General features: G+C 37.6%; 1 protein-coding gene across 1 annotated transcript; it reads left to right on the forward strand.

Moving 5' to 3' along the window:
- Positions 1 to 10,564: 10,564 nt before the first annotated feature.
- On the forward strand, positions 10,565 to 16,242 carry LOC104278715 (cryptochrome-1-like; the record flags this gene model as incomplete). The annotated part of the gene is made up of 3 exons (XM_009875776.1): positions 10,565 to 10,673; positions 14,521 to 14,663; positions 16,016 to 16,242. Coding segments are annotated over 3 exons (479 nt in total), but the record flags the coding sequence as incomplete, so codon positions are not given.
- Positions 16,243 to 16,690: the final 448 nt, after the last annotated feature.

Here is a 16,690-nt window from a genome sequence, read left to right on the forward strand (position 1 = left end):
TGCTGAACTTAAAAATTTTAAGAAGATTTAAGGTAAAGTAAGCTTTGGAGAGCTTTTTCTGCTTTTGTATATGAGTTATATCTGACTTTGTTTTCTGTTAACTGAAGTCCAAATTAAGATGCCCTATAGGGTAGCGCATAGCAGTGGTAGCAAAGAATTGTCTTTTGGAAGCGTTAGTCTCCTGTGCTTGCTTATTAAATTAAATGAAAGTTTTTGAGCTAGGGGCTTGTGTAAATTGATCAAAAAAATACCTATGCACAAGTCAGTGTGACTGAGGTTTAAACCTTATAGGCTTATTTCTAGAGAGATAACCTTTCTTCTCTTCATGGGGTTAAGAAGATGTAGTTGAATGAAAAGTTGCACTAGTGATTTTTCTTCCTTTTTCGTAAGGTTAATGGTCATTAACAGCAACAGTAAACAGGAAATTAAGTAATTGTTAATGTTATTCCTGGGTTTATGTGGTACCTTTGTATGTCCTCGCTCCACAGTCCATGCAGCGTTTAAAAATAGGGTGAGTAGGGTTTAAAATAGGATTTAAAAAGGTCTCGGCTTTACCTGTCATTCAGGAGGGTTTTTCTTTTATGCAGACTTAATGTGATTTAGACCTGAAATTATGTCCGTTAGCTTGTGCTTGGATGGTAGCACCGAAGCAACCTGTTTGTGCCGAAGCTGGCTGCCAGCTGTTGGCTCTGGCAGGGGACACGCTGTTCACAAGCTGCTGTTCGTTTTGACACCTTCCCCTTCGGCTCCTCCGGTTTTGAACATTGGCTTCGTACTTTTTGAACTCTGAGAGCGTACTGGGTTTCACTTAACCTTTAACAGCCAACGCTTCCAAATACACCACAGAGGAGCAGAACCAACTCGCCTCTTGTACCTCCCTGAAGCCTTTTTCTGCCCCGGTTAGGAATAAAGTTCAGCCATGGTACTGGAATCCTCTCAAAGCGGCTCTGAAGGGAAGGAGAAATTCGGCTCCTACTAGAACGGTTACGTATAACTGGAAAAGTAGGTCATTGTGGCAGGGAGTAGTCCAAACAGCCGCCTGGTTGCTGCAGCAACGACCTACTTTAGGAAACTATTTTTGTTGATTCATATTGAAATGTTCTTCCTACAAACGGTATAAGGAAACGATCAGGTTATGAGACACGTAGCAATGAAAGCTGCAGACTTTGTAGACTACACCCCCTTCTTCCTTCCTTCCCCTCCCCTCCTTTTCCCCCCTCCCCTCGATTTTGGGTGTTTGAGGATTAAAGCAAATAAGGGTTTTCTTTGCTTTGACCTCTTCTTGCTTGAAGGTTCTGCGTAGCAATAGTGCTTATCAGTGCTGATTAGGTTCCAGAGTTCAGAGCCTATGAATGCTGCCCTATAATTTTTGATCTATAGCAATAACTTCTGAGTTAAATAAATAAAAAAGTCTTTTTTCTTAGGACTATCTCTCTTCTGTAATGCTAACAGTTTACCTTTGTTCAACTGCTCTCATTTGAACTGCCTTGTCTCAAATAAAGCTTTTATCCACCTTCAGGAAGATGGGCTTTATGCTCCCCCCCCCCCCGCCCCCCCGCATTTCCCTCTCATTTATTTATTTACTTATTTGCTTGTTTAAGTTGGCAATGTTCCTGTATGCTATTAATTCTACTCCTGGTACAAGCAAACTGGAAAAACTAAAGCGATCCTGTGTAGGATGATGCTTTCCAGTTGTCTACCTCTATTCTTTCAATAGTCAAAGTAACAGAAAAATCTGTGACTGGTGCTGAGGAGGTGAATTTTGGCAATTCATTCTTGTCTTCTGGAAGGAATGGGTAGACAGGGAAAAGGAGGAAAATGCAAAAATATAGTTGTTTTAATAAAGGCTTCATTCCTAATAAAATAATTCTTCATCTAAACTGCTATCATGTCTGCAAAGATGACTGAATATCACATTTTAGTTTCCAGAATGTTCTATCTAACTGTGCTATGTAACTTTTCAAGATTAATTTAGCTGCTTCAAGTGAAGTGCTTTCTGTTGGTCCTGACCTTCAGTGTTGCAGCTGTGGCAGATGAAGATAATAGCATGTTTGTCTAGAGGTTACTTGGATTTTCTGTCTATTATGTCTTGAACTGTATTTCAGTTTTGTTTAGCAGGGCTTACTTTACTGAGCTGCATGCTTCATTTTTGCCAGCTCTAGACTTTGAGATGGAAAGCTTCTGCAGCATGAAGCAAACCATTACCTTCATTAGTCTACTCATATGCTAAGAAAGTTTGGGGCACAGTGGAGTGTTTATGGATTTATGCAGCTTGATAAACAAAATTATTTCAGTTATTTGGATTTTTTATCGTTTTTAAAAAATGTTCATTCTTCCTATGTGATTATTACTCAAAAAGCTGCACACATTCTGTTCATTTTTATCTTGATTTCAGATGTAAATGACTATTTTCAGTTATGGAAGACCAGTTCAGAGAATTTGGGCATTCTTGATTCTTAAGAGTAGCAGTGAGAAATGAGGATAGTGGTCGGTGTTTGACCACCATAAGATGAGCAATGCAGTGAAATCCAGTCAGTTTTAATTAAGATTTTCAGGAATAGCTTCACTTTTATTTCTCTATTTTCCAGACTTTCTACCAATTTCCATGCTTGCTAGTAGATTTCAGCTCTGTCCTTAATTCTCTTCTATTAGTTTAATAAATTTTTCAGATATGGGAATCCAGAGGCGATGGAATTATACCTTAAGGACTTGCATTTTATACAGTGTAGTTGAGAAATATATTCATTTTACACAGTGTTTAGTTTCTGGGAAATGTAAAACTGTGCAAAATCTGGATTAATTATAAACTTTAAAAGGTCACTTTAAGGAAAGGAAATGGATTTAAAGTAAATGAGGGGCAGTGTAAAATTTGTCCTTCAGAATCAGATTGCTAGACTGTATCTTGTTACTGTGTTCTTATCACCCTTGTTCTTTTGAAAAGGAAATGGGTTTAAAGTAAATGAGAGGGGCAGTGTAAAATTTGTCCTTCAGAATCAGATTGCTAGACTGTATCTTGTTACTGTGTTCTTATCACCCTTGTTCTTTTGAAATGAGCCATAACTGTTACTTTTTTATGAACAGCTTAGATACCAAAAGGTGGCTGAACTGTTTTATAAAGCAGGTCATCTCTGCTTTAATTACATCAAGCCTTATGAGCTACTCATTTAAATAAGAGAACTTAGGTACCTGAGAATAAGGAGTTTTAAATTTATTTAAATATGAGCATGTCTGTACTCTCAAGTAACTTAATTTTGCAATTTACTTCTAAGTCCTATTTCCCCAGCTGTCACTGCTGCAAATACATTTGTTTGCTCTTGACTTTTCCTTTATGGATCCAACTAGTTTCTCTCCAGAAAGAGTAGGCTTGAGGAATTAAAGTCAAATAATGATGGTATTGATTTATCAGATTGGAATTAGAGGGTTAGAGAAAAATAAACATAGGAGATATATATATATACACATACACACATTAAAGAATGGAAGACACTAGGAGAGAGATTTAGGAAGTTGTGTGTTAGTCTCCTGTCACCTGAAGGCTGACCTTTGTAACAAGCATTTTGAGATATTTCTTGCTAGTTATCTGGGAATAGTTTAGATGCATAATAGATGTTCTTTGAATGTAAAGCTAAGATCTAGATTTTTACAGAAGCTAAATATGCTATTTGCTGTGACCTTATGGCTCACAAAATAGGAACCAAATGCAGGTTGCCGTTTGGGATATTATAAATGTCTTTTGAATGAATAGGACAAAAATTTTGTGTGTTTCCTTCCTTTGGGGAATGCTTACCTTGAAAAGGTGATTCAGCTGGAAAGAAATAAATGTGGGATGATATGTAGGAAAATGCTAGCATTGTGTCCAGTATAGACTCGATTAGATTCAGATGATTTTGTTGTTCTGAGTAGAGCAGTATTACTTGCTGTACTTATTATTCTAGTCCCACTCCATAAGTGAAATTGTCTTTATTACTTAGCTTCAAAGAAGATATATCCAAAACGACTCAGCTTGAAGAGCTTAAATTTTAAACATTGCTTTCTGTAAATGAGAGTTTGAAGCCCCTTCTTTCATCCTTTTTCAAAGAGTTGAATTTGGTTTTTAAGAAACTCTTTTATAGCAGTTACGAATATTTCAGCTGTACATGGGCTTGTCTATATCTTGCATTCTTCTGCCATCACAGCTCTGCTTTGGTCTGAAGATTGTAACAGTAGTAAATATTAGAGGAAAAAACCCAAGTGACGCACTTCATGGTCTGTGTTTGGTTTTTGTTTTGCATGTGGATTAGCTCTTACCAAGTTATGAAAGATGCTGAAGTCCTGAATTGCACTCTGGAGGAGCTGTTTTTTTCTTCTCCTTGACTGTAGAGTAACCCTGCAGGAGATTAGTTAGCTCCCACAGCCACTTCACTTGAGTATCTAGAGTTGAATAACACAAACTTTTTCCTGCTCTTGTGTATAAGTTGAAAGGATAATACCTCTATGAAATGTATTATTGTATACCTTTTTAGGATGTGGATGTTGCATGCCATATTCACTGAAAGAATGTAATGCAATAAGGCATGCCTCTGTGACCCTGATTTGGTAATAGGAAAATATTACCTTGGCTTGCTGCCAAAGGATGCAGTGGAGTGTACATAACACTTAAATCCTGTCTGAGCTTAATCTTCTTGTAGTTTCATAAGAATATACTGCTTGTGTTAAGACACATCGGTTGATGGCAAACAAACAGGAAAATATGCTGATAGAATATTAAATATTTATATGTAGGTACATCAAATTCACTACGCTTCTCAGTGTCTCATGCTCTGTTTTTGTATTAGATGAAATTTGCCTTACAAGTCCTATAGAAGCTGGTATGAGGAATATGTTTACTTAAATTATACTGGATTTTCATAATGACCTAACCGAGCATACAGCAAAATAGCAGATAGGTATGAAAGAAAGGCTCTCTCTCTCTCTCTTTCTCTCTCTCTCTCTCTCTCTCCTTCTTTCTTCCCATGAAGAGAAATAAATGTTGTGTAACTCATTAATACAATCAGGATCTAATGCTGTAAACTGTACTCACACAAATAAAAAATATTTGGTTGATGTTATACAATATGTGATATTCTTTCTTTTTCCAGCTCTACTAAACTCTGAAAGTTGAAGGAGGAATATCTGGTAATAGGTTTTTGGGAAAAAAATTGAATGGAACAGTAAAACTAGCAGACATTAGGCTGCTTAAGATAACACTGGTAGATAAAGTCTGGGTGGCAATCAAATATCCGTAACAAGATGAGTCTCTTGTTTGACAACACTTTTCTTTTATGGGAGAGATTGCAGTCAGTGGCTTGCCATGAGGACTAGTGGGGTAGATAGAAGGTATTTAAAAAGATTGATTAAACAGAAGTTTGAATGAATTGCTGGAAGTTGACTAGTCCTAGGTAAAAATATGAACTAAACTGGTTTAAAATGTTAGTTAAACTTGGGAATGAAACAAGTTTTAGCACTGTTCTTTTTAAACCTCTTCCAAATGAGGAAGCCTGCCTAGATTTCTTTCATCTGGGTTGTACTGACTGTGCAGTCTAACACTCCTACCTCGCCTAATGGTTAAATTCAGAATCTGAATCAGTTCAGAAAAAAACCTGAAACTGAAGAAACAGCTTCTTGATTCTTAATGTCTCAGCACCACCATTTTCAGATGTGAATGGTGCCTGAAAGAGAAGTTACTGCATTTCAAGTCCCCTCAGTTCCCAGCAACTGTTCTTGTTTCATACTGGCAAGGATGGTTCTGTGTGATTATGGTTTCTGGGTGTTTATTACTCTTAAAAATAATCTCGAACAGGACTTAATGGTAGCCTCAAACAGTGTGTCTGTAAGTATCCTTGTTGCAAGTTTCCTCCTAAATAAAAATGCTACTTTTTTAACAGACTGCTCCTGCCTTTCTCCCAGGAAAAAATCTTTAATCGCGTTAATGCAGAGCCAGGAACGCTGCATGACGTAGCACTTAGTTTTGTTCATTTCGTTAATGGTTAACTGTGTTAACAATTAGTTACTTAACTTTTTTGAGTTTCTGCCTTGATGGGGACCAGTTTATTTCAGTTGCGTGGTAGCTAAAATAATGATCTGTATTAGGCAGTCTCTCTTAAGGTGCAGAGGAGCAGAACACTTAGGTTATATTTCAGACCCCAAGCAGACCTTGCATAACTGGCAGCAGGGGAGATTGTGAAGTTTCTTGGAGTAAACAGCTAAGATTTTATATGTAGGTCTTTTAAAGAATGTAGTCTCTGAAAGCACTAGTGAAAACTGAATATTGTAATTACATGACCCTGGACAAAATGCATTTACCTCACACGGTTTGCTACTGTGAAATTAATGGTGAACTTTTCCTTCCTCTGCTTTGTCCAAGGGAGGTTGAAGACCAGATGCAGAAACCTGGGCTGATGATCTGGTGAAAATATCCATGCATCTTTTTTGCCTTTTTAATGAAGCTGTGTCATGTAGTTTTTATATTCATTCAAAGTGAAAAAGAAAGTGCTTTCGCATTGACTGTTAGATTAAGAGGAAGAAGTTGGTTTAGATTGCAGTCTCTGGAGCATGACCTGTTGCTGTAGTGAGAGATTTAAATAGCTCCTAATTGCCACACTTTGGTGTACAGGGTAACAGAGTTCAAGGCCGATAGCTCTTTGTAGCTGCTATGAAGAAACTTTGCCTCCAGAGCTCATATGTGGAAACTGAGTTACTTTTTGTATGATGGAGGTTCCGTACTTGGTTTCAGTTCACAGACTATTTTACTACTCATTTTTTATTCGTGTTACACTGTGAAAGGAACATGTTTGCGAGCATTTTGGTGTATCACTTCCGAGAGAACGCTCAAATAATTTTCCCTTGCCTGTAGTAGAATGCTGCTCTTCTCTTTAAATGTGTGCACTGAGCAAACCACCTGCATGTTCTGTGCTGCAGTGAGCTCCCATGCAAGGCATGAGACCCATTCACAACTATTTTCTCTCACAAACAGGTGTTACCAGTCAAAATGATACCTTAGAAAACTAAAAACTCTTCTCCTCCAGTCCCCATAATAACTCACTGTGACAGCATATTCAATGCTGAGAATTATTATTTGATTATTTTTCTATTTGTATGCTTAGTACGTGTGGAGGTGTGCATGTTGTGGGCGTGTTATTACTCCTCACTGACATGTGTGTGCTATTGATGGAACATTAATTTGCTAGGACAGGAGATAAATGCAATGCTTTGCAATGCCATGCCAAAATTGGAGAAAGCGATGGAATTAAAAGTTGTCCCAGAGAGTTGGGACAATTAAAAATTTCCTTTCATGTAGGCCTAGTCACATAGACTTATGTTAAGACAGTAGATGAGTGCAGAAGTTCTGCAAGTTCCAATTTTCCTTCCTTAAATTTAAAGTAATTTGTATCTAGATATACCTGAAGCTAGGCATTAATCAGCACGTATTTAACTATAGTAAAGATGCTGTGCTGTTTCTGCAAGTTTTAAAGGCACATATGAGAAAAAGAGGAGGTGTAAACTTTGGTTATGTCAAGTAGTTGATTCAACTGTAAGTTTCTTAGTAGTGGTTGTATTTAGAAGTAAAGGTTTAAGAACGTTCATTTTTAACTGAGCAAGGAAAATCTGTGTAAAGACTCTTTCTTTTTGATAAATTTCATTAACATTTTAATGAGAAGTTGCCTTTAGATGTAGTATAGCATAAATATAATTGGTGAAAGCAAATTAGGTGAGCATTTGCAGCACATTTTTTTAAAACACATTTGGTCCAACTGAAAGATTCAAATATGCTTAATAAACTGCACATTTATTCTGCGTAGTCACTTGTAAACTGAACCTGTGTTCTGAATCTGCCGTTACTATAGATATCATAGGGTCACTAAGGTTTAATTTGGTCTATTATATTTGAACAGTATGCTTTCAGCACAAACTGTGCTTTGGCTGTTTTTCATTTGTTCTGCTTTTGTTCAGGTAGGGGGAATGTGTCTCTCCCCAGGCCATTCTGCTGCTCCCTTCCTACATATATTTAACAATTTGAGTCTACACCATTATGTTTGTTAAATACAGTTTTATGTTAAATAGAGTTTTATGGAGATTGAAATGCAGGAGTGTGTTAAGAGATAGTAAAGAGATGTAATAAAGGGGATTTGGGGAACTAACAAAATAGAGATTAAACAGTATTAAGGGCGAGTTTAGGGATCTTGTATGTGAATTGGAGTCTGGGTCAGTATATGTAATCTCCTTGAATAGGATTCTGTGCCAGGTCCGGACTACAAATTGTGTGTTGTGGTCAGTCAGGTAGGAAAAAAAAAAGATTGAGAAATTAGAGGGAAGCGAGATGCAAATAAGAAAAGCCTAACACTTTCCTGAAAAACAAATTATTACTTGGAACAGTGATGAGCATTTTATGTCACCTCTTCATACCCTTTTCCTATGTTCTGATATATGTAGCTAAAAACCAAACCAGAAAACCACAACCAAACAGAAAAACCCCAGCCTTTCTGGGACTGTGCCAAAGGCATCTGCTATTGCAGTTTCTCTTCGTAGCAATTTGTGAGGTATAAGTGAAGGCATATTTGCTTCGAAAGCAATATTCAGGTGAATAAGGTTAATGATAAGGTTTGTCATTCTAGGTTTCAAAAAAAAAAAAAAAAAGGATAAAATGAAGTTGTACTTTTCGGAGTGCATCTGGAAGTGACCTTGGCCTGGGAACGTGGGGCCCAAGTTCTCTCTGACAGAAGGATACATAATTCTCATCTGATTCTTAAAATTACTCCTGTGTGGTTTCTAACTGAATAAGTATATAGGAATTTCATTTTTAGATACAGCATATCCTTGGTGATCTTGCTACTCTGGAGGGTTTTTTGAAAATAAAATTTAGCAAAGTGAGAGAATTAGATATTTTTGGCTTGTTCTACTCATGTAAGCATAGTTGAGAGCCAAGAAACAGTAGCATTCTTGTACACTGGTTTCCTCTCAGACTTGCTTTGTATTGCCTTTCAGGTCAAGCAAGCCACACGTTTTTGGCATTTAATAGCAGTTAGGCGGTTTTCCTGCCAGCCTTCTATATGTTAATTTTATTTTATTTTTTTCATATAAAATTGGGGGCAAGGTGTGTTAGGTAGGCATCACGTTGCTAAATCTCTAGCAAAATGTAAAAACTGTTGTAGCTTTGCAACCCTCAGGTATGCTCTATCCCTCCTAGAAGGTGTCACACTTCCATTGTAACTGGTTATGTTTATGATGCATTCTAAAAATAAAAAACTAGGTGTTTTCTCAACTCCTGATTTTAGTAAACCTGGTTGCCTCTGTAGCACTGCACAGTGGTGCAGCCATCCCTTCCCTGTGGCTCCTCACCCTTTCACCTGGGCTGTGGGTGCAGCGTCTGTGGTGTTCTCCTCCTGGCCTTGCACCTGCACGTGGTGTCCTTAAAGCAGGCTCTCTCAGGAATAATGGCCTGCAGCCTTGGGAACCTCTTTCCTTTTTTCTTTTTTCCTTTGGGTGTAGCTTTTGGTCTGTGGCAGGGGATCCAATAACGTGTGTGCACAGAGGTTAATGACTGGCAAGTTCTGACTCAGCAGCTGCTGTGATCAATGTGCGCTTTGAGCGCCGCCGGAGGCATTGTAAGAAAGAGTTGTCAGGGTTCAAGCAGCACCTGGTGAAAACTATGTCGTTACTACAAGGAAAAGTATTGTGGAGGAGCCACTTGTTACAGTGGAAAGGAGTCCCTGGAAGGGCAGTCATCTGGGGACTCTCAGCATCTCTCTTTCTGGTAGGCTGCAAGGGAGAGGCTTCAATTTTTTTCTCCTTCCTTTTTTTTTTTTACTTCTTCCCTCCAAACAACTTTCACCATTGGAGTTATTGTATTACTTACCATACCCACTAATAAATCTTTGCACATGTGAGCCTGTCCCGGTATCCTTTGTGCAACTACTTTTTTCTCTTGAAGACTTGTGGATTTGCAGCATATAAGCCCTTTTTCTTTTTTCTTATTTGCCGGTTTATTCATTAAATAATTCAGGTGAGTTTACAGCCAAGATGCATGAAATTCCATTATATACATGGCTTATTTTATAAATGAAGGCCAAAGGGATAGTTATGACCATGTAGTCCTCTAGTATGCTGTTTTTAGTAACAGTTCAGGCTGCTGTGTTGCAAGAAGGACTTGGATTAAGTTTAGTAGCAGTGTGCCAACAGCTGATTCTTTGTTTTGTGTTTTTATTTTTTTTCTGTGGTGTGCTTTTTTTAGATTGACAATGTACTTCTAGTTTTACTTAAGACTTGAGTATGTTTTAGTCCATTCTGGAGTTGAATAGCGTCAAGGTGAAAACTTTAATGACAGTGCAGTTTGTTTTCCTGAATTATGTCTTCTTGAATATATTATATAGTATTGAACAGCTACATAATAAGTGTAATTAGGATGTTAAACATGCACATATTGCCAAAATATGAACCAAATACTGAAAGTCTCAAAATCACAAAGATTTTTACTCTTAGTTCCCTCTTTCTATTGTAAAATTGTCTGGTTTGGCTCAGAAAATAAGTGTTTCTTTACAATTCCTTGCAGATTCCTACTTCAATGTCTTGAGGATCTTGATGCTAATCTACGAAAACTGAATTCACGTTTGTTTGTTATTCGTGGACAGCCAGCAGATGTTTTCCCCAGGCTTTTTAAGGTAAATGCCACCCTGCGGTTGTTGTTTCTATACATATACATTCTATTCATATATAGTCTGACAAACTGATTTCACCTAGGAATATTTCTTGTACTATATACTTCATTGCAACTTTTTGTCCATGAAAATACTTAACTATCCTTGCAGTTTCTTTAAGGTTGTTTTTGTTAGATTTGGGACTTTCCCCTCTAATGTGTATATCAACAACTGATCTTAGTTGCTCTTAGGCTTTACAGTTTTTGATTTCTTTCCAGAAATTGAACTGATTTCTAATGGCTTGCTAAGTGTAGGTACTGGACATTACTAAATTTTCCTTTCCAGGTTCCCTTTGAAATACTGCAATATTATTCTACACACATAAATCCAGATTCAAAGCCTGACTTGAAAAGCAATGTTTTATTTAGGCCAAATATCTGCTGTGGTTGCTTTTTGGCCATTAAAAGTGATTTAATAAAGTTTTTGCTGGTAGTAGGCTTCATAAAACCACAGTGCAGGTAAGAGAAATTGCTAGACGAAGAATTTTAAGGCTTTTGTGGGTAAGAGTCTTGTTACTCAGCAAATTAAAGTTGTGATGGATTGCTACTGATAGTAATTTGTCTTCCATGGATAATAGTAATACTAAGCTCGGTCGGTTAGAGCGTGGTGCTGCTAACACCAAGGTCGCAGGTTCAATTCCCATTTGGTCCCCATGTGTTGCCTGATCTAGTTGAGAGGTGTTCCTGCCCATGGCAGGGAGGTTGGATTAAATGATCTCTAAGGTCCCTTCCAGCCTAGGCTGTTCTATGATTCTATAATAGAATAGTAGAAATGAACTCTTTGTGAATTGATTTCAAAAAATTGTATGGAATAGCTGGACTGAGGTGACTGAGATGAGTAAGACTGGAGGTGGGGGGTGGAAATAAACTGTTCTTGCAAAAAGATCATCTATTCAACATTTTTATTCCTAAATCTTCAACTCCAAGCTGAAAACTCAACTACAACCTGCATTTCCATCTTCATTCTTGTGCTTGAGCTGCAAAATGGTAGATGAGTGATACTCTGACTGGTTTTTTAATTATTTCCCCTCAGTGAAGAATTTTCTGCAGGAGCACTGTGGCATTAGTTGCCGGCTGTAATGACCCCAGATATTTAAACTCGTTCTATCTGCCCATCAAATTTGGTTTAATTGCATCTAAATGGGGGCAAAGATCTTGTTGTGCGTGTTGCCTTCTGGATTTGAGTGACCTGTGACATGTTTCCTTAAATAATTTAATGGCTGCATTGACAACTTCTGTTTCTGATCTTGCTACTAGGCTGATCTTTCTATGCCTTACAGCATCGAAGTGCTACATTTTCAGAATTCTTATTTTAGTGCTGAGACGGTAATGAAAATAACGTCATATAGATAATGTACATCAATCAAAAAAGAACATTGACAACTGTCTATGTCTTCTGGTTCCTCAAAGTTCCAAAAAGTATCATGTATTTGTTCAATGAGGGGGCTTTTCAGAATATCGTCTATCCTTGAACAAATAAGAGTCATTGTTAAAGCCCTTGAGGACTTCTTCAACTTGTGGCTGAAGACTACATGGAACCCATATATAATTAACTTCACAGCCTCTTTTGCCAGAGCAGTGGCTGTGCATCAGGCACTTGCAGTGCAGTGAAGGCTATGTAACACTGAAACAAGCTTTTCAGGTTTTTTTCATTAAATGTCTCAAAGGTGAGCAATGATCCTGACCCTGAAAAACACATGTAGATATTTTTTATCTGGGAGAAGATAACTGTAAGTAAATAATGGTAGGAGATAGTGGAACTTCTGTTAAGCCTTGTATCAGGAGCTCTATCATGAATGCCAGCATCTGGGGATGAATGTTTTGCAGCTGTTTCTTTGTAGGGTGCTTTTTTTCACGGGTTGGAGGACAACTTCTTCAAAAGGCAGAGCACTGATCTACCTTTCTCCTTGCAAAAGACCTTGAGGACCTTTAGGCTCTTTCATATATGTATTCATATAATACACATAAGGACACACAGACATTTATGTATTTTTATGTATTTATACACTCATAAACAAACAAATAAATATATATCTATATTTATTTATGACTGCTTGCTTTCTTCTGTCCAGTCCTTCAGAGCAGCTTTCCTTCACTTAAGACACTAAATTTGTCATGTTTTTTCAGCAGTACTAGCTAACAGTGCTGCTGATAGCAGCAGTACACTGGTACCTTCTGGAGCAGTGTGTAGAGACAATATTTTTACAAGCAGTCTTTGCAGGTATTTGCAAAATTCTTTTAGTCTTTTTTGTTTGGTTTGAGTTTTTTAAGTAACTTCAGGATGGTTGTTCCATCTGACTGCAGAGATGGAACTTGCACTAGTAGCAGGCACCCACTTGGTGTCTGTTGGTTAACTTGAACCACTGAGGTTTCGGTTGGGTTTTGCCTCATTGTCTTCCATTTGTCCTTGTCTGCTCTGTATCTCTAGCTCTTTGGAACTGGTTTGATGAAGAAAATAGAATTGGAACTAAGTCTTTAAATGCATCAGTGTTGCTGAAAGCATCCAGCAGTACAAGCAAAGTGATTTTTGTCCATGCCGCTTCTAAGCGCCTGGCTCATGCTGATGGAATGTGGGTGTATTCACGTCACTTAGCGCTTGTCCCAGAGTTCCTTGGCTCCCTTGGGCATGTGGCTCTGACTCCTGGACATGTGTGTTATGGTTTTCTTTTCAATATGCCAGAGGAAAGACAGATTTAGAAAAATACCTGCTGCAACTTGTCAGACAGTGGTCATGAAATGGGAAATAAATGTTGGATGAAGGTGTAGGAGGTTGCTTGAGGATTCAGGGCTTGCTAGGTCAGTCTTGGCAGACTTAATGGTGGAAGGAGCCAAGCCTTCTTTCAAGGAGCAAGCATTCCTTGGAATCACTGATCCTCAGGGTTCTGCCTGGGCTTCATCTAGGAGACAGCTAGAGTCCAGAAGTAAAACAGCACCCTAGGTGAACAGCGTAGAGTGCCACTTGCCTCTCTGGTGTGAATCCTTTTCTCGGAAATAGTCTGGCCTGGTGTATTTAAATCAACTGATTAAGATTCTGAGGGATTAGTAGAGGTGTTACTCTGAGTTTCACTGGCAGGATGACTTTCTAGGATCGTTCTGTGCATATTTCACCTTTTCAGTTTCCTGCTGTTGCTGAAGCCTTAGCCATTAGCTGATCCCTTTCTTCACTGCTTTTCCCCCAACTGTTGCTGTTTGCCTTGGTAACAGCATCTGTGACATAAAGGATATTAGACTTAAAGGCATCCTCTTTTTAGGAGACAGATTTTTTTATTTTTATTTTTTTTTAAATTGGGAATTTGAAGATTGTCACTTCTGGTGGTTAAGGGGCAGGAATTTGGAAGAGGGAAGGAAAGGGTGTCATATTTGGTTTGAGGAGGGTAGGGGGTGTGGTATCCCCTCCAAACTTCAGTTCTGCTGTTAAAGTTGACAAGCATGTGGGAAAAGCTTTTCTGCAGAACGAGATGCTGCTGCTGATCTATGTGCGGAAGGCGGCCTCTGTCATTCCCTTCTGTGGTGTTATTTAAGGTGTATGGATCCTAAACTTAGAGCTGAGTTTTCAAAATTTGCACACAGTAATGGGACAGATTTTTTTTTTTTTTTTAATGCCTCATTTATACTTAGATACCAAGATGTTGGACTTCATTTTTATGAGTCTTGGTGCCTAAATGTATTATGGGCCTTTATGTATCTCTGACAACCATCAGCAGGTAATAGCTGCTGTTCTGTCTTGTCCCTGTCCTTCCCATTCTCCTTTGCCTCAACCCTCATCGAGCAGCTAAGTTGCTGAAGTACCACATTTTTGTTTTATGTTGCAGGAGTGGAATATTGCAAAACTTTCTATTGAATATGATTCTGAGCCATTTGGGAAGGAAAGAGATGCAGCAATTAAGAAGCTGGCTAGTGAAGCTGGAGTGGAAGTCATTGTTCGCATTTCCCATACCTTATATGACCTAGACAAGTAAGTTACCATCGCCTCTGATAGGAATTTTATGTAGCATTTGGTTAGATATCATGTGACACTTTCTACACGGAGCATTTTATGGTTAGGAAGACTGCAAATTTTTTATGTTTCTCTTTTATCCATTCATCCAAATTTTATTACGTGCTGAGTAGAACTTTGCAGCTCTAAAAAATGGCACCTAACTATCTGAAATATGGTTTTGATTTGGGATTCTTTGAAATCAGTGGCCATGTTAATTATGTCTTTTGTAATGAAGTTACTCAAATATGCATGCAACTTCTCCCAAATAAGATCTGTTGTTTTGTTAGATTGTTTTGTCACTATTTCATTTGCTGTGCACAAGTTAGCAGAAAGGCCTTTTTTTTTTCACAAGAACTGTTTCCTATCAGTTATGCATCCAATATGTAACTGGGGATTTGATATTCCTGTATTGCTTTACCTAATGTCTTGTTTATATTTTTCCACACATCTATTTAAACGGATTAGTATTAGCTTCCTATTATAGAAACATAATCTGCAAACTGTTCAAAATTATGACTTGGTGTCTCTTAAAACAAGCATCTACCACAATAAATTACTCATTATTATTCTGTTACAAGCCAATGTATGAGAGGCAGCAAGTCATATGGGAGGAAAGGGAAAGGGAGTTATCTATTATTTTGAAACCAATACCTGCTATCTTTTTTTAATCCTAAATTGAAAAATCCTTTTCTTTTCCCACCCAAGCACCCCACCAAAATGAGCGGTTGGTTCTGTCTGCCACTTTGTAAATGATATCTTTGAAGCTTTCCTGTTTCTGAGATTTTAGATATATTTAAGGTGATGATGGGAAACATGGAAACTGTTTGTACAACAGTCATTGTGCATAAATTGCACCTTATTTTTTCCCCATATTAGGACAGTTTTAATATTGACTACTGTTTTCAATACCAGAATAGAAAAATAGATTATTTCTCTTTTTTGTTTGTTTGTGTTTGTTTTTTTAATGCAAGTAGCATAATGTTGTAGGTGACTTGGATGTGTATTTACGTAGCTGTGGTCTCATCTGCTTTGCTGATCTGTGTTCTTCTTTGCCTTGAGCTGTCTATATTCATTACTTGTTCTTAAGGGACTTTTCTCAATCCAGGAGTGAAGAGTAATTTACTTGATTATAAACAGTTAATTTATATGTCTCCCTAGTGGGGCAAAATGGATGGTAAAATTAAAGTTCAGACTGTGTGTTTTACCATGTATATCTGATTTTATGTAACACGCTAGAGGCAGGTAAGAAGATATTTCTGTTTGTGTATACTTTATTGAAGAAAATGTTATGCTATGGTCTGACATCCTTTTTTTTTTTTTTAATTCAGAATAATAGAATTAAATGGAGGACAGCCTCCTCTTACTTACAAACGATTCCAGACCCTAATTAGCAGAATGGAGCCACTGGAGATGCCAGTGGAGACTATAACTCCAGAAGTAATGGAAAAATGTACTACTCCAGTTTCAGACGACCATGATGAGAAATACGGTGTCCCATCACTTGAAGAGCTGGGTATGTTCTCAGATTTCTTTGACATTGTGAAACAAGTTAAATGTAACGTATCACTGAAAATGTAATAGTTAAAATAACTACGAGAGAGGTTCTGCTTATAGTTAATTGTTAAACTGATGCCAATTACAACATACAAAAGGAACAAATAAGGATAATCAGGTCCATAAATTTGTATTTGTTTTCTTTTAAATAGGAGGATGGATAGATCAAACTACACAATTGATACTGTTTGGCTTCTTGTAATACAGCACAGCCATTTTCCATGGTGCCAATTAATCATTAAGCTACTAATAGTCTTTGATACTTCATTTTGTATTACATGCATTTGGTATCTTTGTGCTTCAGGTCATCTTTCTGTCATTTTACAGATGAATTAAAAAAACCCTCTAGTCTTACAATACCAACAAAAAAAGTATAATAAGGCAAATAATTACTTTAGAATCACAGAACCACAGAATGCAGAGTTGGAAGGGACCTTGAAAGATCATCT

Source organism: Apaloderma vittatum, unplaced genomic scaffold (genome assembly GCF_000703405.1).
Source record: "Apaloderma vittatum isolate BGI_N311 unplaced genomic scaffold, ASM70340v1 scaffold24830, whole genome shotgun sequence".
Taxonomy (NCBI): domain Eukaryota; kingdom Metazoa; phylum Chordata; class Aves; order Trogoniformes; family Trogonidae; genus Apaloderma; species Apaloderma vittatum.